Source organism: Mirounga angustirostris, unplaced genomic scaffold, assembly GCF_029215605.1.
Source record: "Mirounga angustirostris isolate CCGP_5_RB_7025 unplaced genomic scaffold, mMirAng1.0.hap1 SCAF_7, whole genome shotgun sequence".
NCBI classification, from domain to species: Eukaryota; Metazoa; Chordata; class Mammalia; order Carnivora; family Phocidae; genus Mirounga; species Mirounga angustirostris.
In genome coordinates, this window is record NW_026991715.1 from 129,784,075 (window position 1) to 129,811,008 (window position 26,934).

At 38.1% G+C, this 26,934-nt stretch overlaps 1 protein-coding gene and 1 long non-coding RNA gene across 2 annotated transcripts in view; one reads left to right on the plus strand and one right to left on the minus strand.

Moving 5' to 3' along the window:
- Positions 1-26,934, plus strand: part of LOC135365453 (uncharacterized) — an 82,149-nt gene that overhangs the window by 22,839 nt on the left and 32,376 nt on the right. The gene's annotated exons all lie outside the window — the stretch shown is intronic.
- CDH6 (cadherin 6) overlaps positions 1-26,934 on the minus strand; it is a 127,154-nt gene that overhangs the window by 22,837 nt on the left and 77,383 nt on the right. The window contains exons 3-6 of the mRNA XM_054504687.2: positions 8,219-8,513; positions 5,050-5,169; positions 2,866-3,033; positions 578-765 (exon numbers count right to left, since the gene is read on the minus strand). Of these exons, the coding sequence (XP_054360662.2) occupies positions 578-765; positions 2,866-3,033; positions 5,050-5,169; positions 8,219-8,513 (771 nt within the window). The remainder of the gene's footprint in view (positions 1-577; positions 766-2,865; positions 3,034-5,049; positions 5,170-8,218; positions 8,514-26,934) is intronic.

The window sequence follows — 26,934 nt, forward strand, 5'->3', positions numbered from 1 at the left end:
GTAGCTAAAGAGCTCATAGGAAATTTGTGTTAATTTATTTCTGTGGTCTTTTTATATCCTCTCTCTCTCTCTCTCTAATTCAGGCCGTCTTTATCACTGCTTGTGTTATTCTCTTCCTTCAAAGCATGTATCAGAATTTATAACTACACACTTGTTTGTTTGCTTATTTGCTTCCTTGTCTCTTTTCTGCCTTAGATTGGCAGTTCTGTGGAAGCAGAGACCATTCTGTTGAACGTACTATTGTACCTCCTGCATCTAGAAGAGTGTCTGGCACTGTTTGCTTATTTTTCATTGACAATATTTATTTTATGTACTTTAATGTATATTATTTATTTGTGTCATTTATTTACTTATTAGGAGGTTCTTAATAAGAATATATTGAAAGTATGAAATTAATGAATGCATCAGATTATCAAGGACCTCTAAAAGCCAACCATTAGATTTGGTGTTTTAAAAAAAAAAATTAGTAAAATAAGAATCTAGAGGAACGTTCATGTGAGATGTAATTACCCCGGTTACTCGGGGACTGGAGAAAAGTGAATGTCTCATTTGCATGGTAGTTAACAAATGGCATTACCTTTTTGACAGTTATAACCCCTTCCTGGGTTTCCTGGTCAGTGATGACATCAAACATGTCCAGCCCCTCTCCCTCTGTAATGCTGTACTCAATTTCAGCATTTTCTCCCGTGTCAGCGTCGCTGGCTTTGATCCTGCCAATCGGCGTACCGGGCGGAGAAGATTCGGGGGTCTTAAACTGGTATGTACCTATTAATCACCAGACAGATATAAGTCAAGCACAGATGAAGGATGCTCTATCATAATAAAGACAAAACTTATTTTCTAACAGTTCTTTCAGACATTCCTACGGATGCAATCAGATTTGTACTTTCCTCACGATAATTAATGGTGCTCTATCCTCCTTACATCCTTACTTTCATGATTGTTAAGAATATTTCTTCTGTCATGACCTGTCTCTTTGCAGATGGAGAACACTTTTTTTGTTCTCTAAATAGGCCTCCAGGTTCATGGGTATGATGGCAGGAAAGACTAAGCTGCTGGGGGTGGGGGTGGTGCACAAGGTTTCGAAGCCCCCGTTGAATAATCTTAGCAGAAAGAATGGGAAAGAATTTAACCTGACCTGTGACTTCAAGCCAATTATGAGGTAGTTCTTAAAAGGGTTCTTTGTGTCATTGCTAATAACAACTGGAGGTGAAAATAAATGACAGCGATCTAGAGGATGTATCCAAGCAGACACTCACTCACACAGGGAGCTGGTCTGGCTGCAGTTAGGGATACTACATTAGATGCATTGAGAGAGAAAGCACCTAATTGTTTCTTCGACTAATCTTTTCTTTTAAATTTCATGACAGTATTTTTTCTATGCATAGGTTTCTCCTATTCTTATATCTGTATTGCTGATTTAAAATCTGTATTTCATAGATGTACACTTTTCTTATGTCCTCATGTTGCAAAATTAGTTTAAGGAGACTGCATATGAGTTTCAAACTTAGATCCACCAGACCAGCATGTACTTAGGACAAAAAAAAAAAAAAAAAAGAATAAGAACAAAACCTATTTTACTCTCACCCATTACATTTTGCCAACCATCCATGCAAGTTATTTTGGAAAAGACATAGACTATGAGACTATGACACCACTAGAATATAGTCATGCAATAATATTCATCCATTCAGTAAATGTTGGGCTCATCCTTGGCAAAATGATAACACAAGCCAAGGTTTTCCTCTAGAGTTTTTCTCCCCTCCTGTGCTTTAGTACATTATTCAGTAATGATCACGTCATCCAAGGAGAGAGCAAAGTGAGGTAAGGTCCCTGTGGTATTCCAGGTGCTGGCAAATCCTTTTGTTATCCTTCCCCGGGGCATTCCCCTATTGAAAAGGAGGTTTTGGGGCACTGTATTGCTGAGTCTGATATTGTCATTTCAGGCCTCTGTGGGGGAAAGTTTTAGGGCCTATAAAACTTTTCTTCTACTCATTAAATCAGAAATTAGTTTGATGCTCTGTTTTTTGCATTTAGCTGTGGTTAAATACTTGAAAAAACTAAAAAATAATTTAATGATTTCCTGTTGATCCATGTGTATCTCCATTATAAAAGAAGCCCCTATTAGCTGACCAACTTTAAAGAAATGCCATGATTGGGTAAGTGGGCATTCTTTTTAATAGTGGGCAGCTATTTTCTCCTGGAAGACAGGATTCAGGTAGTTTACTTAGATCATGGTCAGAAATGAATTTTGTTCCTGGAAGAAAAATCACATTAAAACCAGTACCCACTTGAGGTGCTCTATGTGCAGGGCTCTAGTGTACTGCCTGATACAAAGTGGGCATTTAAAAAGGTCGTTTTTCCTTCTATCGAGTCGTGAGAGTTAATGATTGCAGAGAAGACTCTCCTATCTCAATTAACCATAATATAGAAAACTGTTTGTGATTATAAATGGATTAAGTACATGGTTATTTCCCCGATTGTATTTTTAGAAACAGTAAAATGATAAATCCTCCCCTTATAAAGCTTTGTGAGGATTTAAAAGAGATTACATGACTGATTAAATTCACAAAACATAAAGTCAGTTTTTTTTTTTTTTTTAAACAAATAGCAGCATGCTTGTGTACATATGTTCTGCACAAGCAGATTTATGCCTGGGGTAGTCTTTTTTAATAAGGAAAAATAAAACAATGGTGTTAGCTTTACAACAATAACCATATCAGAAATTGCTCAGCTAATAAAAGTATGGTTCTTACTGAGGTCCCTAATATTGATAATTAATAATAATGGAAAATAAATATCATTCTTAAAGTTAGAGTTTTACAAAAGTGCACAGAAGAAATTCATTCAATCAAATGTTCCTACTCTGGGGAAACCGGGGAGGATTGTCGTTGACATCAGTCAGCGTAATGTTCACTGTGGTCGTCCCAGATAATCCCCCCATCTGGCCACCCATATCCTTGGCTTGAATCACCACTTGGTACTGCTCCCTGTTTTCTCGATCCATGTTGAGCAAAGCTGTCTTGATGATACCTATGGATGTGAAATTCAGAAGTGAAAGGGGATGTATTAAAAATACTTTATCAAATCATTTATTTATACAAACATGGATTGTTATCCACAATATGCAAAACACTATACAGATGTCATGGGTGACTTAGAGATGATTCTAGGTAGCCCTTATACTGAAGGAAATTAAAATCACAAAGGGGAGATAGATCCATTAAAACAAACAAACAAACAAACACCTATCATACAAGGAGAGTAGTACAAGCCAATTCTGCAGTAGTATAGATTGTAGGTAGTATAAATATCATGTGTTATAAGATTAAATAGCAAAATATAACTTGGAATGTGGTACAGTGTTATCCTACTTTAGCTGCTTGATAAAAGACATTTAAGTGTACTATGAGGAAATTGTTAAGCCATTTCCTTGAACTGACTCTTGAGTTTCACTTTACTGAATCGGCTAATTGCCCATCAAATATACCTACCATAATGAATGTTCGGAGCATTTTCTAAACCACAAAACTATGGTCTTAAGAAAACACAGCATCAGTTCTCCCATAATTATCATCTGTGTGATCCTAGAAAATTGAAGTTTTCCTAAAGCTGATGTGAGCATGAGTTCAACTGGTCCCAGCAGTGACCAATATTCTTATGTTAGGTTAAATTTATCTCTATTGTCAGGTAGTTATAAAACAAGTAGTTGAAAGAACTAAAAGTTTGCCTAATCTCTATGTAGGCTTTATGCTTAAATTAACAACATTCTTTCAAAAATCTTTATAGGCTTTGAAGGCTTTGAAAGCTTTAAAGGCTTTATAACCTTCTCTGGTAGCACATTCCAGTGCTTAACAACTAACGAAGCTCAAAATATCTTTTTTTTTTTTTTTAATTTTTAACACGAATACCTCAGACAACAGGTCAATTTTATTCCTAGAGTCCTGGCTTCAGTGAAATTGCAGCTGCATCCTGTTCTCCAATCACAGTACTTCTCCATTTAAATACAGGAGATCCCCTTAGCCTTTTGTTCTTTACGTTAGATATTTCTAATTTTTCATCCTTATTGTTTTTCAACTCAGCATTTTCTTTCTCCTTGGGATTCTTGCCAAGTTCATTGCACCTCTTAACACATCAATTTCCAACTGGATCTAGTAATCTAGAAAAGTTTTGATTTCTACTAACAATAATGGATGCTTGAAAAATGTATGGAAGAAACTCAACTCCTATTATGATAGCAAAAATATGTGTAGAATTTAATGTACAGCACAGACAATATTTCCTAAGAAATAATTCATCATAAGATAATATGCTACTCTGTGGAGAAAATGCAGAAAAATGAGATGTTAAAACAAGGATTCCATTAAGGAATCCACTTTGTTTATTAGGATGGTATCAGTTAGGATGGGCTAGACAATGTCATAACAAACAAGGCAAAATCTTACTTTCTTAACACAGCTAACATTAATTTTTTTTCATGCTCTGAGTAGGCCAGCAAGAAGCTCTGCTCAGGATAACAGACATCCAGGCTGGAGACCAGTGTCAACATTGGTTTCCATCTGTGATCTCTGTGGCAGGAGGAGAGGAATGTGGATTGTGCACCAAGTCTAAAAGTTCTGCTTGGAAGTGACTCAGATCACAGCCACATTTATTGGCCCCCACAAATCTCCTGGCTACCTCTATCTTCAGAGCAGTGGAAAGAGATACCAAATAACTAGAAAAAGAAGAATTGGAATATTTGTAAATAGCCCTAATGGCTATCAGAAGGGACTGGTCTTTAACTTCACCCCAAACTGGAAGAAAAAATAACATTGTAGAAGTTTTTCTGAATCTACCCTATGTAAACATAATGGATGAAACATCCATTGTCAGATTTCTTGATTGAAATGATGTGGATTTCATGTTTACAAGTATATTGCTGGTACTTGGCAGATGAATCTAAGAAAATCCAATTACACTGATTGTTTTTATTAAAAAATATGCCAGCTCAGTTGAACATGTCAATTAAAATTACAGATTGTAAAAAGAAGATCAAAAAGGAATTCTAACCTGTTTCTGATTCAACTGAAAAATAGGGCTGCCCCTGTAGGATACTATACACAACTTTAGCACTGTTCCCATAAGTTGGATCATCAGCATCAGTTGCAGTAACTTGGACAACAAATGTGCCTGTAATGATAGAAACATGAATTGAAAATAAATTAAGGGTCCATATGGATCCTTGACCCACACACAGAAAGGGAAAGCATGATCTTACTTTTGTACAAAACTATCATGGCAAGGGAGTGGAGAACTTCAGGACAGTACTAGGTTAAATAGCCTTGGATTTCTCACTCTGAAGGAGTGTGATCAACATTCTAAATGTTGTAAGGGTTAGGTTAAAGAGAAGCATGGGGATGGTCATGACCTTGGGTGGAACCAATTCCAATCAATCTCCAAAGGTTGAGATTTGATTGGATTCTTGGTATGGTCATCCTTGGAGGTTATCCAGACCTAAGTCAGTCAGCATCTTGCATTACTTTGTTTATGGGGATTAGTTTCAGGGTTCTCCAATCAGGAAGCCACTTGTGATTTTGTTGGGAATTCTGTGTCACAGGTGCTCTCTCTCCTGGACTGTAATGTGCTTATCGAGGGCCTGTCAGTGCAGCAGCTACTTTGTGACCTCAGAGATGCCAGCCTGAGGACAAAGCTGAATAGGACAGAAAATTTCAGAGAAATAATTGAACCTAAATCAAACCATGTCCAAAGCCCACTTAACTTTTGACTTAAGTCTGACTTAAGTCAATAAATACTTTTATTTGTTTAAACTAGTTTGAGTTAGGTTTTCTGTTACTTGCAAATAAAAGCACCCTAAATAATAAATCTACCTAATAATTCTAAGAGGTTGAAAGACCTTGAACCTTAAAAGAGATAGTGTTGGATTAAATGATTGATTAAAACACCAGAGTATTCACATCTGGAGCCTGTAACTCCAAAAAAAAATTATTATAATTAAATGCACAAAGAAGGCTATGATATTTTAGATCAGCATTCTTGTTTTAAGGACTGCAGTCGCCTAATAACCTTCAAAGTATTCCTAACCCCCATGAAATTCCACACAGATTTTTGTATTTATGCTTACATGTCTATTTCATTGAAGAGAATATCCATAGATTTTTATCTGATTCTCAAAGGAATCTGTGATTTCCAAAAAGGGTAAGACCCTTTGATGAAGATCATCTCATGGCTGACTTTTGGTATTCATATCAGATAAATGGTAAGCATACTGTTAGAGGTCTCCAGTCCATGGAAAGGACAGGGAAGTTACATTCAGGGAATATTAGAAGTTTTACATTGCTTTTGTAATATCTGACCAATCCTGTTTTTTGAACAAATATATTGCACTGTGTTAGGGTTGGATGCTCTGGATGTAGTATGTTGACGCATGAGATAGAGCTCCCGTCCTTGTGATGTGGGAAGGAAGGTGGGGAGAATGAGAGCATTATATAATTTTAGAGCGAGAGCTAATAGTAGAAGTCAACAAACACCCACATTCTTATTTGACATCAAAATAAAATTTGAATGCGTTTAGAATATGATTATCTGGATGTTTGGGGCACCTGTTAGTTGCCAGATATTATCCTGGGGGCTCTGCACTTGTTTTCTCATTTCATCCTCATGATAATCCTTAGGAGTTGACCTTTATTATTTTTGTAGATATGGAACTGAAGGATCAGAGACATCAAGCTGCTGCTTGTTAGTAGAATTTCAGACTCAGGTCTGTTTGACACCAAAGCCCATTTATACCACCCTGCTGCTGCCCCACAATCATGATGTAATTTCTTTAAGATGCTTTTTTATATCATCATAATGATATGTTAATTTATGATAATGGTTAATACGAACATAACTGTGCCTGTGTGCAAATGAGAAAGCCTTCCCTTCCTCAAGACATGTTACTTCTAGCTACCCCCCAAATATTGGTAGTACATATTAATTCTATAATGGCTTCAAAAGTGAATGGCACCCCCTAGAGTTGTGCAGTGACACCTTGCACATCAAGTTTTGTTTTCTGGAAACTGTTTTACTGGGTGGTGCTGATGATGAGAGGTGCTTTGTTAATTCTTCCTGCCTTTTACCCCATAGAGGAAAAGTACTTTTTTCCTAACAAATCCTCCTTTTAAAAGAGTTCGAATCCCTCTCTTTTGCTTTGCTGATGGTTTGTGGTTTTTCTAACAAAACAGAGTGGCTTTAAGTAATGAGATGAGCAACTTCTTGATGAGAAAGATTTAGAGGGTTTACAATCATTTCCCTAGATTAGGTTTTTCCAAGTCTTGGAACTGTGACCTAAAATGCCTCTGATACCTGACTCACAGGATTATGGAAAAGTTATTATTATGTAACTTAGCCCTTCTGAAGTTGACACTGAATGAAAACAAAAATAAGCCTTTATACAGGTAAAGTAGCTTAAAATTTGTTACTGTCTCCCATGAAGTATTTTAATGTGGCTAAGAGTGATGTCAGTAGGATTTTTTTAAAATTTGAATTCTGTTAACCTTCTCCCAACTTAAGCAAATTAAAGCCGTACTTATTAACTTTAAAATTGGTAGTAGAATTGTGCACAAGATATTAATTCACCATATTAATGTCATGAGAATCTTTTAATTTCCATCACTTAGTAAAGGATATATCCCCTAGACATCATCATCTGCACATTGTTTATGGATTTTTTTTTTTTTTAAGTTTTCTTTGGGTCTCTTTCCCAAAAACATAGTTAATTAAAGCAAATGTCATTACTCTTCAGTCTGGATTGTAGATTCAGGCTTTTGTTTTACACTGGGGAAATCCTCACCTCAGGCCCAGTACCAATATGTGCTAAGAGAGGTGGAGAGGGCTGCTATCTCTCAGCCTGAGGACGAGAGTGGGCACCTGGGGGGGGGGGGCAAGAAATAGATGAGGTGATGTCTCTTTCTTCCTCCTGTTCTTGCCTGCCATTTTTCATCCCTTCATCATTAGAGGAAATGCTGTTTTCTTAAAGTAATGATAAAATGAGACTAGTAATATTAGGAAACACAGGTGCACTTACAAAAAAGGTCATAAAGGCAGTGTTTGAAATAGGATAGTTTTGGAATTTAGCATCTAAATTCACTCAGCTCAGTAAATTTCACTCATAGGATCCTTTATTCAGTTGATGTACTAGAGGAGAAACATTGTATGGTTGAAATCGCATCTCACTCACCAACATCAGACATTTCAGGAACAGTGGCCGTGTAAACATCCTTGGTAAATATTGGTTCATTGTCATTGATGTCATGGATCTTGATGATGAATTCGGATTCAGGCTCCACGGGCCTCCCTGTCCTTCTGTTTATAGCTTGAGCTCGAAGGATGTAAACCGGTTTTTCTTCCCTGTCCAGCCTCTTGGTGGCTTGTATATCCCCTGTGTTTTCATTGATAATGAAGAGATCTCCTGCTCCATCTCCTGAAAGGATATATTTAAGTGATCCATCTCCTCTATCCTGGTCTGAATGTAACTAGTGTAGAAAAAAAAAATTAAAGAAAGTAAAAGTCAAGCATGTGATTCTAAACTGTTTGTCTTTATGACGCTTGCTATGTCAACTTTCATTTAGTCCTTTCTGAGGGATGCAGGTTTGGGTTTTGTTTTGTTTTTCTCACTGTTTACTTAAATCCTCAATAGTAATACCATTCATTAATGAATATGTTGCCTTATAATCACAGAAATTTCCAAAATTGGAACAGAGCTTATAGAAAATGTAATAATCCTTGTTTTGGAGAAGGGAATTCTAAAGGCCAGAGTAATAGCAAGATGCCCAAAGACATATTAGCCTGGTTAGAATGGAACTATTTTAACTATTTTCCTGACAGCATTCAGATTTTACAAATACACTATCCTCCTCACTTTTATGTATCTGGACATGCAAGAGAAGTGATATGCTATTGAGAAAAGGAGTTTGGTTTTTGAAACAGAGACCTGAGTACATTCTACCTCTATATATTCCCATTTTGGTGAATTTAGGGAACTACCCACTCTCCTTGAGTCTTATATGATGGAGTTTATAATCACTTTTCTGGGAAGGTGTGGTATTTATTTAATTACTTATGAAATTCAACTCAAAGCATTTGAGAAACATCGTAAGTGTTGTCATGAACAGTGCCTTGAAAACCCCTTGACTAGGCAATTTACAAGGTCACTTAGAACAAGAATATTTACTACTCAGAATTTCATTTAATATAGGTGAGAATCTTCTAAAAAGTGGAGCCAGACTTAAAATGGAATAGTCTGCATTATGAAGTAGTGGGTGCCCTGCTCCTGAAGGTAATCCAGCAGAGGCTCTGATAAGACTGTCAGTGAAAGGCGTCTGGGTTAAAGGTTGAAGTGAATGCTAATATACCATTGAAATGGAAGATAATGATTCTAACTTTGATGACTTGCCCATGTTACCTATCTCAGCAATGATTTCTAGAGTGCTGAGTTCCTGTTGTGTCTTTGGTTCCCTTTTTCCCATTAGAAAAAGTTTAGAAGGAATTTTCTTAGGTCTTCAGATAAGCTAACCCTATTCACAAATTTGCAGAAGTGAAAATTGAGGAGAACTATTTTAAAATCCTAGTTGTAAGTATCAGCTACATACAGAAGAGATAGTTTATTGGGAAGGTAGCTAGTCCTTAAACCTATTTCAGCTCTGTCTAAACAGAGTGTGGGCCACGTTACGACAAGATTAGCAACAATAGCCAGGGGTAAGCCGACCCAGTGTCCTGTTGATGAATATCACACGAAATGCTTGAAGTAGTGTCTTCAAGCACATTTGAAAACAGACTCTTGAACCAAAAAGGGACTTTTAAAGTAAGCAAATCCAGCCTTTCTGAAAGTGTATCTCGTGGACTATCATTTATACAAAATGCTGAGGAAAAGGGGTTCTGTGCTCCCATAAGTTTGGGAAATACTTCTACTTCTTTTCTTGGGCGTCACCCAGTTAACATATTAAAGGCTGTGAATGCCCACAGTTCAGAACTGTACTTGATTTTATTTAATCTAGCTTCCCTGAACACTCCTGGGTGAAGAATCCTTTTTGGATGTTGGCATTCCCGAGGAGACAGTTTTCCAAGAAACACACTTTGGGGACCATGAGCCAACTGAATCCATTATCGTAGAATCAAGAAAACCAAGGCTCTGGTTTATGTAGTGCTTTCAAAATCATACACCTTGTGTGAAAGTCAGAAGACTAGAACTTGAGCACAAGAAGAGGCCCTATAGATTCTTCGGTGCAACCCTCCTGTTTTTATAGAGATTGGGAAACTGTGTCCAAAGCCACACAGCTAATGCTAGTTAATAGCAGAGTTTGAGGAAGAGAATATTATTCATACAATTAATAGCCTTGAAAGCAATTTGGCAGAAATAACGGAAGATAAATGGGAATGGGGAGGGAATTGCGTAGAAGTGAGACAAACGCCATAAGAAATGTAAAACAAAAGAGGACTCCATGATTTGTGTAATGTGATATGCTAAGGAAATGTTGAAACCGTGATTACACAGAAAGAGCCACTGGGGAAAGTTTAACTCTCCATCGTCAAATTCGAATGACTGAAGAGAGCTCTTAAAAAGCTATTTCATTAACTCATGAGTAATGAAACCAACATCACTGCCCATTGGATCTGGCTTCCGGGCAGCCATGGTCAGCAAACCTGGCAGAGTGTGGGGGGGCACCGCACCAGAGTTCCAAATAGGAACTGTGTTCATTCTCTCTCACTCACCACGTGTAAGATCATAGCAGAGTCAATTAACCTCCCTGAGCCAAGATCCTTATCAATAAAATGAGGATAATAGAACCACAGGACAAGTGGATCAGGAAGATCTAATTAGAGCCTATGTACAAATTCTATATTAACTCCTACGTAAACATGCCGTAAAAGCACATTTTAAGATACCATTCCTGTTAGCTTCTCATTCATAATAAGCATGTTTTGACTCTTATTTTGACTTTGAGAACTTTGTTGTAAGGACTTTGAAAACCCAATTTTACAAACACATGGCCTCTCTAAGGCAAAATCTGTCATCAAAAGCTAGTATTCTTCTACTGGGTGGCAGCTGCTGTCTTTCCATGTGATGTATGATACTCTGCCTTCCACTAGATTGTAGACTTCCCTTGCTGGTTCTTTCATCACTCTCAATATGTAATTGTTGCACACTTAGTAGGTGAATACCACATCTGGTCACAAGATTTATTCAGGTAAAAGTAATCAGAAACTTACTTTTAGCTGTCAGGAGAGACCATTTCGGTGACTTATAGAACAAACACCCGAGACGGTATGAAAGGGCAGTGGAGACACCGACTAAGAGTATGAACAGGATTGCTCTCCAGATCCCAACTCTGATTTATCAATATTTGAAAACTAGTGGGAAAATGCATCTCTTTACGCAGGTGTTGTCTGATAATAAAACAATTTAACCTCATCCCCCTCAAAGTGCAGTGCCTGTTTCTGAGAGAGTGCAGAGAGCAGAAACCTCCAGAAGCCTTGGTGTGTTCTTTCCCTTTCCGCTGAACTCCCCTGGGGCCAGTTCTTTTCTCTCTTCTTGGGGAAAAGAGGAAGCATAAGACATCAGTGCTAGAGAAAGTGGCGGTGGCAACCAGACATTAGGGGTTTATTGAGCACTTAGATTTTAATTGGATTTTTTCTTTTGTGATGTCATTCATCATGGCCACTGTAAAAGGCAGAAGTTAAACAACAACAAATAAAAGGTTGTAGGCTGCCCGAGGCATGTTTTTACTAATTTCAGTTTAATGTGGCTGTTCCATTAAGTTTAATCATCTGGCTCACTTTTAACGATTCACCATCAAGTAAAAATTATCCGCTTTCCTCAGAAAGTCACATCTCATTGGGGGCTGGCAGGACTTTTTACTACTGTACTTGCAGCATTTTGTTCCAGAAGGGGCTTGTGGTCTTTGTTTTTCTGTTGATTTATTGTTATTTTCAAGTGCAACACACTGACAAATAAAGACGGGGATTTGGGGTTGTAGACATGGCCCCACGGAGGTCACGCCAGAGCAGCGCCGGGCTGTTTTTACTGGCTCTATGTCCCAGCTCTCAACTGGATTTGGACTCCAGTTCAAAGGTATAACACTAATTGTGCTGATTTTTAGTGGTTTATGAAACGAGCTAATGCCGCCCTCTGCCTCCCATTACCTGTGTGTCACTGAATCACTGTGTGGGTCAGTAATCAAACTGAGTCTTCTAAGCATATGCATCCCTGAGACAGAAAACAGGCTCTAAACCAAAGGAATGACCCACAACAGCCTGAAAGGGGTTATAGGATTTTTTGCTGAGGTAAAAAAAAAAAAAAATTAGATTATGGCGAATATGCTTGTAGAGTGTAGTGCAAATGTTATGTGGCCATTTGTGAAAGGTAAAGGTTGGCAATCAGCTATGTCACAGGGAAGTCAGAGAACAGTTGTGAAAAGGTGTCCAAATGGGACTGATGTGGAGAAACTGGAGTGATAGCAGAGAGAGAGAGAGAGAGAACACCTTTGTGCTAACTAGACTGACTATTATTTTAAATTAAGAAAATAAGTCTACAGTCAAGTTAGGACAAACTGAGGCTTCACTGAATTCAATATATATATAAGTATATATGTATATATACATACATCTCTCTACACAATGCATGATACATAATGCGAGCGTGAAGGCTTGTTGGGTAGAGTTTACACCAGGAAGACATTCAACCTTGCTTGAAGTACGTGGCAGGAATTAGAAGTAGATTCTGTTTTAGAGATTATAGGGCCAGTAAATAAAAGTATCTTTCAATAAAATTTTATGTTACATGTTTTAATATGCTGTATTTGAATGCTAATGATTTAGTATAAGTTAACTAATTTATATCTGATGACTGCTTTACAAATGAAAACGCTGATGGTAGCATGTTATTGTGGCAGGTTGTTGGAACTAGTTAGAAATGGGGCAAATTCTCAGGCCCCACCCACCTCCAAAATCAAAACAGAAGTTAAAGGCAGACACCCTCAAGGGGTGTCATCCAGCAATCTGTGTGTGTGTGTGTGTGTGTGTATTTAAAGATTTTATTTATTTATTTGAAAGAGAGAATGAGCAGGGAGAGCGGGAGTGGGAGAAGCCGACTCCCCACTGAGCCGGGAGCCCAATGCGGGCTCAATTCCAGGACGTTGGGATCAGGACCCGAGCTGAAGGCAGACACTTGACTGACTGAGCCACCCAGGAGCCCCCAGCATTGTGTGTTTTGAGAAACCCTCCAGGTAATTCTAATGAGTGTTCAAGTTTGGGAACCACTGCCTTAACTATAGACTTGGGCAGGGGAAAGAAATGGGCATAGGGGCGCCTGGCTGGCTCAAGTCGGTGGAGCATGCAACTCTTGATCTCAGAGTTGTAAGTTCTAGCCTCATATTGGATGTAGAGATCACTTAAAAAATGTAAGATCTTAAAAAAAGAGAGAGAGAGAAATGGGTGGAAATGCATGCTAGGTACTAGCTGTGTAACTTTGGGGAACTTAGCTAATCTCTCCACATCTCAGTTTTCTCATCTCTATGATAGGAATAATGACGATACGGAGTTTACAAGTATGTTGCTCTGAAAATTAATAAAATAATGTATGTAAAATGCCTCACAGGAGGCCTAACTCAGAGAAATGCTTCAATAAATCATTCTCGCATCATGAAGTATTCAGAAGGTGGAAAGATTGGACTCTGAATTCTGACTTTCCTGCTGATTAACTAAATTAGTTAGATTAACTTAGTTTCATTCTGTCATCTCTAAGATAGAACCTCAGAATAATGAACTTTTCCAGCGATTCCTCCTGTACTTGTCCCTTACAAGTTGGTCACCATTAGGCCCATGTCTTAGGTCCTTGTCTTTCCTCATTTCACATATTCTCCCCTGATGAGATCATCTCTCTATTTTCCTGTATTCAAATATTATCTGTGTGCCCTTGATGCTCAAATCTATAGATGACCCCAGGGCAGACCATTTTCTCAAGATCCAGAGTCAAAGATGCATTTGATTTCCAGGCGAGTCTCTTGGACAACTTACACTCAGGACTTCTCAACTGACTTCATCACCTTCTCTCCAAACCTGCTTCTCTGTATGTCCCGTCTCTGTGAAGGCCACCAGAGTCATCTTAGACCCTCCCTCTACCTCCATCATCCACTTCATTAAGCCACCAAACTCCTGTCAATTCTACCTCTTATCTTGACTCACCAACTTGTCTTCCTTTCCACCACCCTGGTCCAAGTCACCGCCATTTCTCCCTGGTTTGTTGCAATGAGGACCTCCTAACACACACTCTGTCTTGCTTCCTCTTAGTCTATTTTCCTTTCTGTAACTAGCCCAACTTAAACAGTAACAACACCAACTCTAAGGATACCATTCTCTTCTAATTAAATCCTCCAGGGTTTTCTCTTTACTCTCAGGATAAAAGTGCCCATCCTCACTCCTTAACACAGTCTCCAAAGTCCACCATGGTCTATGCCCCTTCACTAGCCTCCTCAGCCACCATTCTCTCCCTGACACTCCTTATTTCAGCATCCTCTGCTTATTGTATTGAAAGGATGTGTTAGTTTCTTTCATATCTAGGCCTCCCTGCATATGGCCCCCTTGGCATAAAGTCCTTTTGAACAACTTTACCCGGGTGATCCCACTCATATATCAGGTCTGCATAATCTCCATCTCCTCAGGAAAGCCTTCCCTAAGCTACTAGTCTAAGTTAGATTCCTCTGCTATACATTCTCAATTTATTCCCCACTTAGCCATTAGCGGATTCTGTCTTTTTGATGACTTGTTTTCATGTTGCAATCAGCAAATAGCTAGACTGTAAGTTTCATGAAGGAAGGCACCCAAACTGTCTGGTTCATTTCTATATTCTCAGCGCCTGACATACTAGCCCATTATAGATCCTCAATAATGAATGATTTTAAAGAATGAGTGAATGAATCTTGTAAAGATAAAATTGGACAAAATATCAATAATCAGTGAAGGTTTCTGACACATAGAAAGCAATCAATAAATCTTGGTGTCCTCCATCTCCTGTCTTGCTTGATTTTAGTATAACTCTATGTACCAAGGTTCTACATTCCTGAAGTTGCCAGATCATTTAACAATCACTACCAAACACTAGGCACATGATCTAATCTGAGCAATCTGAGGGAGGAATCCAAGTTATTGCCTCAGATCTAAAAATACTTCTTTAATAACTAATGAAATCTTAATAAAATAATAAAGCCAACTTGTATTGGCTTTGTTGAAGAGAGTAGACAAGTTATAAGTATAGCAGGTACACTAATCATTATAAGTCCACTGAGTCTTGGGGCAGAAGTCACCTGTTAAGGGTGAAGAAGCTTCAAGATTTATTGTGCTATATTTCATATATCCTCCTATTGCAGAAACTAATGGATAACAAATTGAAAATGCTCCATTTCACAGAAACATTGTTCCATAATAAAACTAATTTAACTTTACGAACCAAGACCATTTAAAAACATGTATGGGCCTGCAGAGCTGCATGAGACGGTGAATAAAAAAGCATCACACTCGCCTTCTGCAAACTTGCAGTTTAGGCTTGGAAGTACTGACTCAGAATAAAAGCAGAAATTAGACACTTGAGCACTCTTATTAAGTATTAGGAATAATAAGATAAGTAAAAAGCTGGAGAATGGCATAGAAGGCACTTGTAAATTGGACAAGGGGAGTCAGGGAACATGTCAGCCCTTTGAGGGTTTATGAAGATTTCTTGGAGAAGGTAACATTACTGATAGGAGAAAAATGACTGAGCATCCAGCATGAGCATGTGGCAAGGTTTCCAGGCTCAGTGTGGGAGAAAATCAGAGGAGGCTTTGAGAATGTGCCTGGGGTAATAAAAGCAATAAAGTCAGCTAAAATAGAAACACGCCTTCCCTGGAGTTGCTGGCCACATATTTGCGCACACTGCACTCAGATGTGCAAGGGAAGATGCAGCTTCCTTATTTTTTTAATAGTTTATCCCTTAAGCTCTAATCCCATGGAGTATTTGGAACTCAATATTAGGTTGCACATCGAGTCAATAATTTAGTGCAGTCCAATAACGTCTACCTGATTCAATAGTAGAGTCTCTTTAGATAACTCTTTTAGATAAATCTTAGTCTTTTTGGCTTCTGCTTTCTCCCTTTGCCCCGATCCAGTCCAAGATACCATCTGGGTGTATAAAGAAAAGAGACTCACATGCCCTGTGTCAGAGGGAAATTTGGGGGCTTTTGGAGCCGAAGGCAGTCCTTGTATTGCCCTCTGGCCCACTGGTTTCTAGACCATATCTCTCATCCATTACTTTCCTCAGTGGCATCTGTGCTTTTTAGCAGGTGGACCTAGCACATGACTCGGTTCTCCAAGATCAAAGCTGGGTAGCTCCATCCTGCCTGCCTCATTGTCATCAGAAAAACCCTCTGATGTCTGACTCTGACTCTTCCATTGCCCTTGGCTCCTGTGGTCCTGACTACAGGGTTGCTTTTTCTTTGATAGGTACCATCTATGATATCATCCATCCTTTTCTTGCCCTGGAGAAGCCCGGGAAGTCTTCTGGGAGCTAAAAGGGGCTTCTGCTTCACCACATGATTGCCTCAAAAGGAAATGGACAAAAACCAGTGTGCTTTCACCTTTAACCCACGAACTTGCCACTGTCCCCCCGGGACTTCAGATGCATAACCTTAAGGCTGTAGAAAGGACTTCAGATACACATAGAACTGTGTGCTTCTGTGTTTAATAGCCAGGACTACGAAATCCCTCCCTTGGTTTTAGGAATACCCCACCAAATAGGTTTCAGTGAGAGGAAGAGCCAATTCTTACTATAAAATCAAGAAGACAATGGGAGTGGAAGCATGACCTGCAGCCCAGAGCCTGGCACCAATAATTTTTGGTGACTGTATTTATAAATGGAATTCATAAGTTTTGTTCTAGTTGGTTAGGCCCATCTCTTAATAACATTAAGTGGGCTCAAAAAGAATCTAGAAAATCTCTTTTTCTCTAACAAAACTTAGGATCAAACTGCTTCCATATCCCATGTTCTTTTTCAAGTATACTATGTTGCCCTGTATAATGACCTAAAAAATTATATTCTATACAATATAAATAATTTGACTGATTTTTGTAACAGTGGAAATACTTTATCTTTAAAGCATTCTCTTATATGATTCATCAATTTGACAACCAGTCTGGCTGGGATTTGGGAAAAAAATAATAGCAGACATCTATTAAGCCTGTTCTATGGGCCAGGAAATGTGCTGAACTCATTACATAGATTATATAAATTGTTACTCATCATGACACTCTTCATATTTCCTTTTAACTGATGAGGAAACTGAGGCAAGGTAAGAGTTAAGTAATTTCTTAGCATTATACGACCAACAGAAGCAGAATTTGAGTCCAGATGATCTGATACCACAGTGTATTCGGTTAACCATAACACAAATATTATCTCTGAATGTTTACATTCAGGTATATGAACATTCATTTAAGGATTACTTTGTACCAAACAATATTTTAGTTAATTAATTTATTTTGGGGGGGAGGGACAGAGTGAGAGGGAGAGAGCGAGAGAAGCAGACTCCCCACTGAGTGAGGAGCCCAACTCAAGGCTTGATCTTATGACCCTGAGATCATGACCTGAGCTGAAATCAACAGTCAGATGCTGAACCACCTGAGCCACCCAGGCACCTCCCAAACAATTTTTTAAGTGCTGAATTACAAAGATCTATCTAATTCAGGATTTTCAACCTCTGCACTATTGTCATTTTGGGCTAACTCTTTGTAGTGGGACCTATCCTATGCATTATAAGATGTTTAGCAGCATTCTTGGCCCCCACCCATTAGATACCTATAGGACTTTTTAAGTTATGACCATCAAAAATGTCTCCAGATGTTGTCAAATGTCCACTGGGGGACAAATTGCCTCCATTGAGAACCAGTCTATCTATTCATCTATCTGTCGTCTATCATCTTTCTATCCTTCCATTTTTTTCTCATTTGTGTACCTTGTAACTTTTAAAATATATTCAAATAATACCATACAGATTCTGCATTTGCAGAGATGCCCCATGACCCCACTCAATTCAATCTTTTCTCTTTTGTTAGATTTAATAACCATTGAAACAGACCTTGGGTTATGTGGAGGAGAATTTCTGACAAAGTGCTAAAAGCAAAAGAATTTTAAATCTAAACTCAGGAGAAATTTATTAATTCCCTTGACATTTATCTTTTACACTCAATACCTTGAATTTAATGTCAAAAGTACCAGAGTAACTATAAAATGAACAAAACTTCACTGCTATAATAGTTGTGGTAGGCAGAATAACAGCTCTCCCAAAGATATCTATGCCCTAATTTCTGGAACTAGTGATTAAGTTACCTTCCCTGGCAAAAAGGATTTTACAGATGTGATGAAGGTAAAGGTTTTTAGACAGGGAGATGACCCTAGATTAACCAGACGAGCCTAATGTAATCACTAGGGTCCTTATAAGGGAAAGAGGTAGGGGAGAGTTGGAGTCACATGGTAATGTGATGATGGAGTAAAGGTCAGGGTGTGTGTGTGTATGTGGGTGTGTATGTGTGTGTGTGTGTGTGTGTGTGAGAGAGAGACAGAGACAAAGATTTGAAAATGGTATGCTGCTGACTTTGAAGATGGAGGAGGAGCCTATGAACCAAGGAACACAGGCAGCCTCTAGAAGCCCAAAAAGTCAAGGAAACGGATCCTTTCCTAGAGCCCCCAGAAGGGCATCTTGCAGACACCTTGATTTTAGCCCAGTGAAACCCATTTCAGACTTCTGAACTCCAGAATTGTAAGATAAGTTTGTACTGTTTTAAGCCATTAAGTGCACAGTAATTTGTTTCAACAGCCATAGGAAACTAAGGTGGTAGTTCCTTATCTTTGGAATTCAAGGTGGACTGAAACTAAATGTGGTCCTTCAAGAATCCCAGGGAAGAGTGGAGAACACTCACCTTTGATGAGCACTTACTATGTGTCACGTACTGCAAGAAAGTGTTGTGTGTTACATCAGTTAATTCTCATGACTCCAGGAGCTAATCTTTATTTTCTCCATTTTTTTTTTTTCCTGGAGAAACTGAGGTCAGGGAGGTTAGGTAACTTACCCAAAGTTCAGGGCGTGGCCAGAAAGGATACCAAGATCTGCCTGACTCCAAAGCTATGCTCATTCACACCAGAGCATATTGCCAACCAGCACTCCCCAGGAGGATTACAAATGTTTCTGGATTCATTGTATTTATTATATTAGACCCCAGGCTAAGTTATTTGTAAATTCTTTTGGCACAAATGATACAAAGTGTAATAGATGTTATTGTTCATTTGGGATTTATCAATTAAACAATTGCCTTTTGGTTTATTCAATGCATGAAGTTATTTCCCCCAAAAGGCATTGTTTACTGCCTTTAGCTTGACTCTGGACGTCCAAGGTCTTTGGCAGACTACGACATTAGTCTCAGCTTCTGCTTACTCTAACATTTTCATTTTCAAAAAGCCAGTGGTAAATCAAGCTGAGAACCAGATACCCAGTTCAAAGTTGATTTAGTAAGGCACTGTAACTCACCGGTAACAATCTTACCTTTTTGCCTTATGGTGTCATCTCTTTAGTAATTGCCAAATCTAAGGACACGTGCCCACACACACCTACACACATGCTCCCTTGTGCCCCCCCCCTCTTATTTCCCCTCTCACTCTGACACATACACTTTGGCAGAAAATATTAACAGATAAATGCAGACATTTGAGACATGATGACTCAAACGGCAGAAATTTTTAAAAAAATGTTTCTCACTAGCTAATGGACTTTTCCCAAAATGGGTTTTTCTTCAGAAATAAAAAATATATTGGATATAATATTCTTATATTGACTCTTAGGATCTAAAAAGTTAAAGTTATATCTTTATAAAACAAGTAGTTTGCTTGAGAGAGGGCCTATTTCTTGTTCAAATTCTTAAATCTCAAGCATCCTGTATGTACTCAATAAATGATGACTAAAGGGAATTCTGTAACCTACTCAAAAAGTTCTGGTGAATGATCCTAGGAGAGAAAATTATGAGCTCATTCATTTATTAGTTTTTCTTGCTTGGGAACCAGTTTATAAGTTTATGATTTGAATAGTTCCTTTTTCTTTTCTTTCTCCCTTCCTTCCTTCCTTCCTTCCTTCCTTCCTTCCTTCCTTCCTTCCTTCCTTCCTTCCTTCCTTCCTTCCTCCCTCCCTCCCTCCCTCCCTCCCTCCCTTCCTTCTTTCCTTCCTTCCTTCCTTTAAGAGACCAGTGAAACAATCTCAGTGAAGAGAAATGTGTACGATCTGGATGGCCAGGCTGGGGAAAGTGTTCTCATAGTGAGTTAGTGCCATGAATTTGAGGATTCTTCTCATAGAGCTCCAACTCCTAAGCATTTATGCTCTTGTTTCATCTGCCCACCATGTCTAAAATACTTTCTGCTACTCTAATAGCTTAATAATGTGGTGTAAGGCAAAAGTATTAAACTCAAACACATCAAAAAAGCTGGAGCACTCTGCTGGCAGTGACACTGGTTTTTTTTTTATCGCCTCTGGGGCTGTTTTCTCACACCCAGAACGATTTAATCCTGCTCAACTGGAAGTGTGGTCATTCAAGGAACGCTTGTATGCAAGAGTGCTTCATAAATCGTAGCACCTGATAAAAGTGTAAGAAAACATTATCATTGCTTTTTATCTCATTATAAATTTTCTGGAATACTCTTTGCCTGCCAGGGAGTGATTTCTTTTGTGTTGTATTTTCTATTCCCTCTCTCCCCATCCTACACCCTCCCTTTCCTTAGAAATTACCTGATGGTTTGCCATTGTAGTAAAGTTCCCAACTACGACATTATCATTTTAAAACTCTAGTAAGTGATGTCTAGACTGTTGAAAGGGAGATAAAATGGAATAAAATACTGCCACTCAAGTTTGACCAAGTCACTTAATTTTCTTGATTTGGTTTTAAAAGCATTTTCCTTTAAGAGGCAGGTGAATCAGTGATCCACCAAGATCAGAGCTTTTGCACAAGGTAAATAGCCCCTCCTTTTTACTCTTTTTACATAATACCTATAGTTGGGAAGGTGGATAGAACACTCAAGATATAAATCGTCTCATTACAAAGAGAATTTTTTCTTTCTTTTTATTGTATCTATATGAGAAGATGGATGCTAGCTGAACCTAATGTAGCAATAATCATTTCACAGTATATGTAAATCAAACCATTATGCCTTGCACCTTAAACTTACACAGTGATGTATGTCAATTATTTCTCAATAAAAGTAGAGAAAGAAGATACAGTAGAATAAGCGGTAATTTTTTATAGTCCATTCTGCTTTGCTTGATTTCTAAAGGGGAAGTTTGCTTTCCAGGGGGTATTTACCTTCATTGGGGGTGGGGGGTGGGGGGTCAGGGGCGGGGGGAAGAAGCTCTAGGCTATAGATTAAGTAAGGAAATGAGCCAGAGTCCTATGCTTTACAATTTGTGGAAAGAAAACAATAAAGCATGCTAAAATTTTGCATGATTGTATGTTAAAGCAGGATTTTTTGGCCATCTTCTCTTTCCTGTTTCTCTTCTAAATTGTACTGGTATATAAATGGTAGAAAGAGTTAAGATGAGATTACTTTCCAGAAATGATTATTTTTCCTCTGAAAACTCAAAATATGTTGATTGGGAGAATATATAGTTGGTAAAGAAAAGAATTAGTCATTATATAGAATTTTTCTCTCCCTGTATTACCACATTTTTCTCCATAGTTGATTTTTTGTGTGTGAATTATTGCAATCAGCGTTTTCAGGTCTTAAATGATTTCTTTTTTACCACACACTTGAAATGTCTACACATTATAGCTTCCTAGGAATTTTGAGAAAAATGTGCTTTCTGTTGGCCAACTCTCACTTTTTCCCATTTTGCTTCAAACTTCCTTAAAGGGACCCTAAATGTTGTCTGGTTTTCATTTGTAAAAGTCTTAAAGGAACGAACTTTTATGATATGATATTATTTGCTGTATATTCTCTTTTTATCTTCCTTGTTTACGCACATACAGCTGTGTTGTCTTCAGTTTCTCTGGTTTGCACAAGGTAGCTTGAGCTTTTTCCTATTGTATCATAAAGTATTTGTGTCATTTTGATGTGAAATTTCCAGAGGTAGCTTCCATGGAAAGACATAATAAATTTGGTTTATATGTTTACTACCTAATATATCCTTGAATTTTAAAGACTTTAGATTTTCACTTGTCAACCCAATGAAACGAAACACTATCAGTGATATCCATATCAAACTATGCACGCCAATAAACTGGGAAACACTTCTAGATTACATGGCAGGTTTTAACTCTTCAGTAATTGCAGCTTAATTCAAGTAATATTTGGCTGTTTCCAAGGTGCAAATCTGTGCCAAGCACTTTTAAGACTACAAAGATGAATAAAACATGTAGTCTAGGGTCCTGCAGAGTTTACAAAGATATAAGTATGTGAAGATTCAAATTCAATATCTAAAGTACTAATTGAAAAAGGAGCCCTGGGACCCAATATAAAACACTACTCAATATATGGAAGGTCAAAGTTGAACTTTAAACAAAGAATTAATTATTTCACTCTTAAAAAGGTGAAACATTCAGGATAAGAAATTAAGTCAAGAATGATTTTTCCCTCAGTAAAACTTTGGTTCAATAATATAAGGAGATTACGATATTAATTCCAACCTAACAACTTAATTATGATTATTCCAACTTAAAACACGAGTATACCCTAAGTGCAATCGTCATTTTTTGCATTGTTGGATGCATCCAAGTTTGTACTGAAAAAAATAATGAGACCTAATTAGACTCTTAACATTTCAGGCCGTTTAAATAATATTAACTCCAAATTGTGTAGAGTGATGATGTTTTTAAAATGAGATAATAAATAGCCTTAATAGGAGGATCTACAGAAGTTACCAGGATCATCAAACAATGTGAAGTGTAGTGCACATTTCATTTTTAGTTTGGTTGGGATAATAAGGAAGACTTCGTATTTTTACATATGCGTAGTTCTCTGAATTGCCTTATGAGTCACATCTGCAGCCGCCTTAGCTGCTTGGCACTGTCTTCTGGCCCATGATACTTGACTTCATGGAAGGAGACTGAACATTAGGGGAATAATCCCCTGGGCACCTTTGGTTCTTCCTTCTCTTCACTGTTCCTGTTCTTTGAGGGCATACTTGATTGCAAGGTGCCTTCCCTCCTTAGCTGGTCTTCCCTCTGTGAGCATGATGTTCCAGACCGTGTTCTAAGCCCTTTCTGTGTATTAATTTATTAAAACCTCACCTCAGTAACTTTCTTACTCCCTCATGTAACAGTGGAGGAAATTGGGGGCAGGGAGGTTAAATAACTTGCCCAATGTTACCCAGGTGGTCAGAGTGTAGCTGCGGTGCGGACACAGGCTGTCTCCTTGGATTGTCGAATGAACAAAAAGCATTTTTTCTCCAGATGTATTCAAAAATGTCTTAGCTGAGATAACTTCTTCAATTGCCTTCTTAACTCCAATCTCGGTGTCCTCTAGTCACCACTAAATCCCACATCCAGAGTGATATTTCAAGCTTTTTGTTATGCCCCTATTACTCCCCTCAGGTCTTCTGGAACATACCAATTCACCTCAAATATTTATTCATATATTTCACACATCTATACATTTTAATCTTTTAAAATGCCCCTCTTTTCTTATGTGTATGTATTCTCCGTGGATAGAAAACTGGAAGAAACCGTAACTATTTTCCTGGTGAAATATTTGGGCATGCTGCTTTTCTTTTTTATTCCAGATCACGTAATTTCAAATATGATTCCTCGCGTTGACCTTTGATAATATCTATTCCTTCTACTTATTTATCAAAATAGCAATAAGAAAAAAAATCTCTTTGTCTGACGGGAGTTCTGTACTTTCTTTCAACCTCTTCTTTAATTCCAGATGGAAAGGTAGGTTTGCAAAGAATGTTGATATATTTAGCATGCTCATGAGGATTATATTACATGGTCATTTTAATAATTGACAACATAAAAGCTTATAGGAAGGTGGAATTTGCTAGTAGCAGCCTACATCTACACAACAAAATATGCCTTCGTGAGATTCCAGTGACACATTACATCTAAATACAATGTCTAAATTTGATGAAGCTTATCAAAGAAACTTGTTTATTTTTGATAAAAGAGGGTAGAGCATAAGAAAGACATCTTTTCATTTTGACAGGAGATATACGGCCTTCTAAAAGTTAAACTTGTAATTCTAGTCAAATATATTCTTGGCTTCTCATATTTAAATTAATGTCATTCTCTCAGTAAAGATGAAAAAAAATCAGTGGTTTAAGTATCTTTTCACCGTTGATTACCATTAAGTCAGGGATATTTATCTGCTTTTTGGAATAAAGTTTAGTCGGAACGATAATTAAGGATTTTGATTTGAAAAGAAATGTCAACTAAGATGTTGGCATTTTGCATATTTATATTGCCATCTCCTATGGTGGACCCATAATACGACAAAACCCAAAAAATTTTGGTGCAAACCAAGTATTTGTATTGTTTAATAATAGTACAAACAAGTTAAGGTAATCAGTAAAGTTAAGGTAATTGCAATGTCTATAGTATAGATGGGAGGGGATTTGTTATAATGAGCCTCTGGAGTGTCTATAACTTTCCAACAACCTCTAGAACTGTTCAGTTTGTGGAGTATGGAGGTAATATAGCTCAGTGGGAACAAAAAAGATCTGAATCCTTAACTTTCTTTTATTAACCTTGATCCCTCCATTTTGTTCAACAAATTGAATTACAAGCAGGAGGATATAGGATTCCAGACATAATGACATGGAAGTTGGAGGATTTGGGATTGGGTCCTTTTTTGCCTTTCTATATTTTACTCTGCTGGTGTGACGAGGCAATCAAACAGCTGCCTTTGGGTTTATGACCAAGGTCAGACATTCTAACCATTCTGCTCTTCACATGAGCACCTGTGCAGAGAGGGAACATTTAACACTCAGGGAACTGCTGTCCACACAGGACATCTTAGCATCAATTAGCAAATTGAAGCCTTTGTCATTAAGAAAGGGAAATCGGTGGATGGCTCAGTCGTTAAGCGTCTGCCTTCGGCTCAGGTCATAATCCCAGAGTCCTGGGATCGAGCCCCGCATCGGGCTCCCTGCTCTGCGGGGGGCCTGCTTCTCCCTCTCCCACTCCCCCTGCTTGTGTTCCCTCTCTCGCTGTGTCTCTCTCTGTCAAATAAATAAATAAATAAATAAAATCTTTAAAAAAAAAAAAGAAAGGGAAATCGGTTGGGGATAGTGGAAACACAATGAGCATTACTGCCAATATTGGCAGTCAGGAAGTTACTTTTTGAAACATTTTTTAAGAGTACATTCAACCAGCCAGTGCATGGTCTCTTACATACACTAACCAATTGAGATATAAAAATGTTAAATGGCTGAGCATTAAATTTAAATGATGAAGAAGAAAGATGTGCCCAAGGCACTTGTCCTGACTCAGGGAGGAAAGATTATTGCAGGTCACTGAACCAGAATAGAAGTTTAGAGGTTATCAAGGGAAATAAAAAGAAAAGACACATTCTCATCACGATGACCAAAAAGATTGCTAATTGCATATCTAATTTTAAAATGCGCACATGTAACTAGTTTGAATATCACTGATGTATTCCAGAAAAAGTAAAAGGAACGTGCATAATAATAATGCAAACATATTTGAGTGGCTCTTTAACACTAGTCTAAACATTTTTTTTTTTTTTCTATCTACCCTTGGGTTTCACACCAGCAGATATTTGCGTTATTGAGCCACATGCAATCTCTGAATGCCAGAGCATGTTCTGGGAAAGTTTTTTCATTTGATAAAAGAGGGTAAAGAAAAGATGTCTTTCTTATGCTCTACCCTCTTTTATCAAATGAAAAATGGCTCTTGCAATGGTTCTGTGAAGGAGTGGATATACCAGGGAAGGAATATAACTGAGCAGTTGCGAGGTCAGACAGAAGCTGGCTGCCAAGTCTAGCAGGCTGTGCACTTGGGATGAAATACTTGAGTGCTCTGAGCCTTGGTTTACTCATCTGTAAAATGGGGCTATAAGTCATATCTCACAGCATTTAGATAAGATACCTGAAGCACTGAGCAGAGTGTTTGAAAGGGAGTAGGGCTCAGGACATTGTAGCTGTGATGATGTTTTAATATGTTGCTGCTTGTCTAAAGTGGCCGTGGCTAAATGAGGCTCTGAATCACCCTTCAAATTAGCGCCAGGAGGTTTTCTACTCTTAAACTTATGCTCTTTTCAGAAAAAAAAAAAAAAAATTGGAACGCAAGAAAGCAATATATATATATATTTTTAAAGATTTTATTTATTTGATAGAGATACAGCGAGAGGAGGAACACAAGCAGGGGGAGCGGGAGAGGGAGGGCAGGCCTCCAGCAGAGCAGAGAGCCCGATGCGGGGCTCGGACCATGACCTGAGCAGAAGGCAGACGCTTAACGACTGAGCCACCCAGGCGCCCCAAGAAAGCAATATTTTAATGATAGCATCTTTTAAATTGTCTTTCAGAATGAATATAATATTGCTTCACGTGTACTGAATTCGGATCATGTGATTATAGGAACAAATAATTGTTCATTCCTAATTTTAGAGGAGTGTGTGCCTGACAACTTTCATTTTTATGGGCCGTTAAAACATTACTGGCTAATTATCCTGAGACGAGTGGCTTTGTTGAATTGGGTAGACATTAATTGTAAAGACTCAAGAGAAAGGCATGTTAGGAAGGCCTGTATGTTAGAGCCCCAAATAGAACCCAAATTTTCATGATGTTTAAAAAAGCACAGCATATCTGGGTTTTTTGGGAAAGCTCCACAAGAGAAAACCATCATCAACTTCCAAAAAGGTAACATCAGAAAATATCT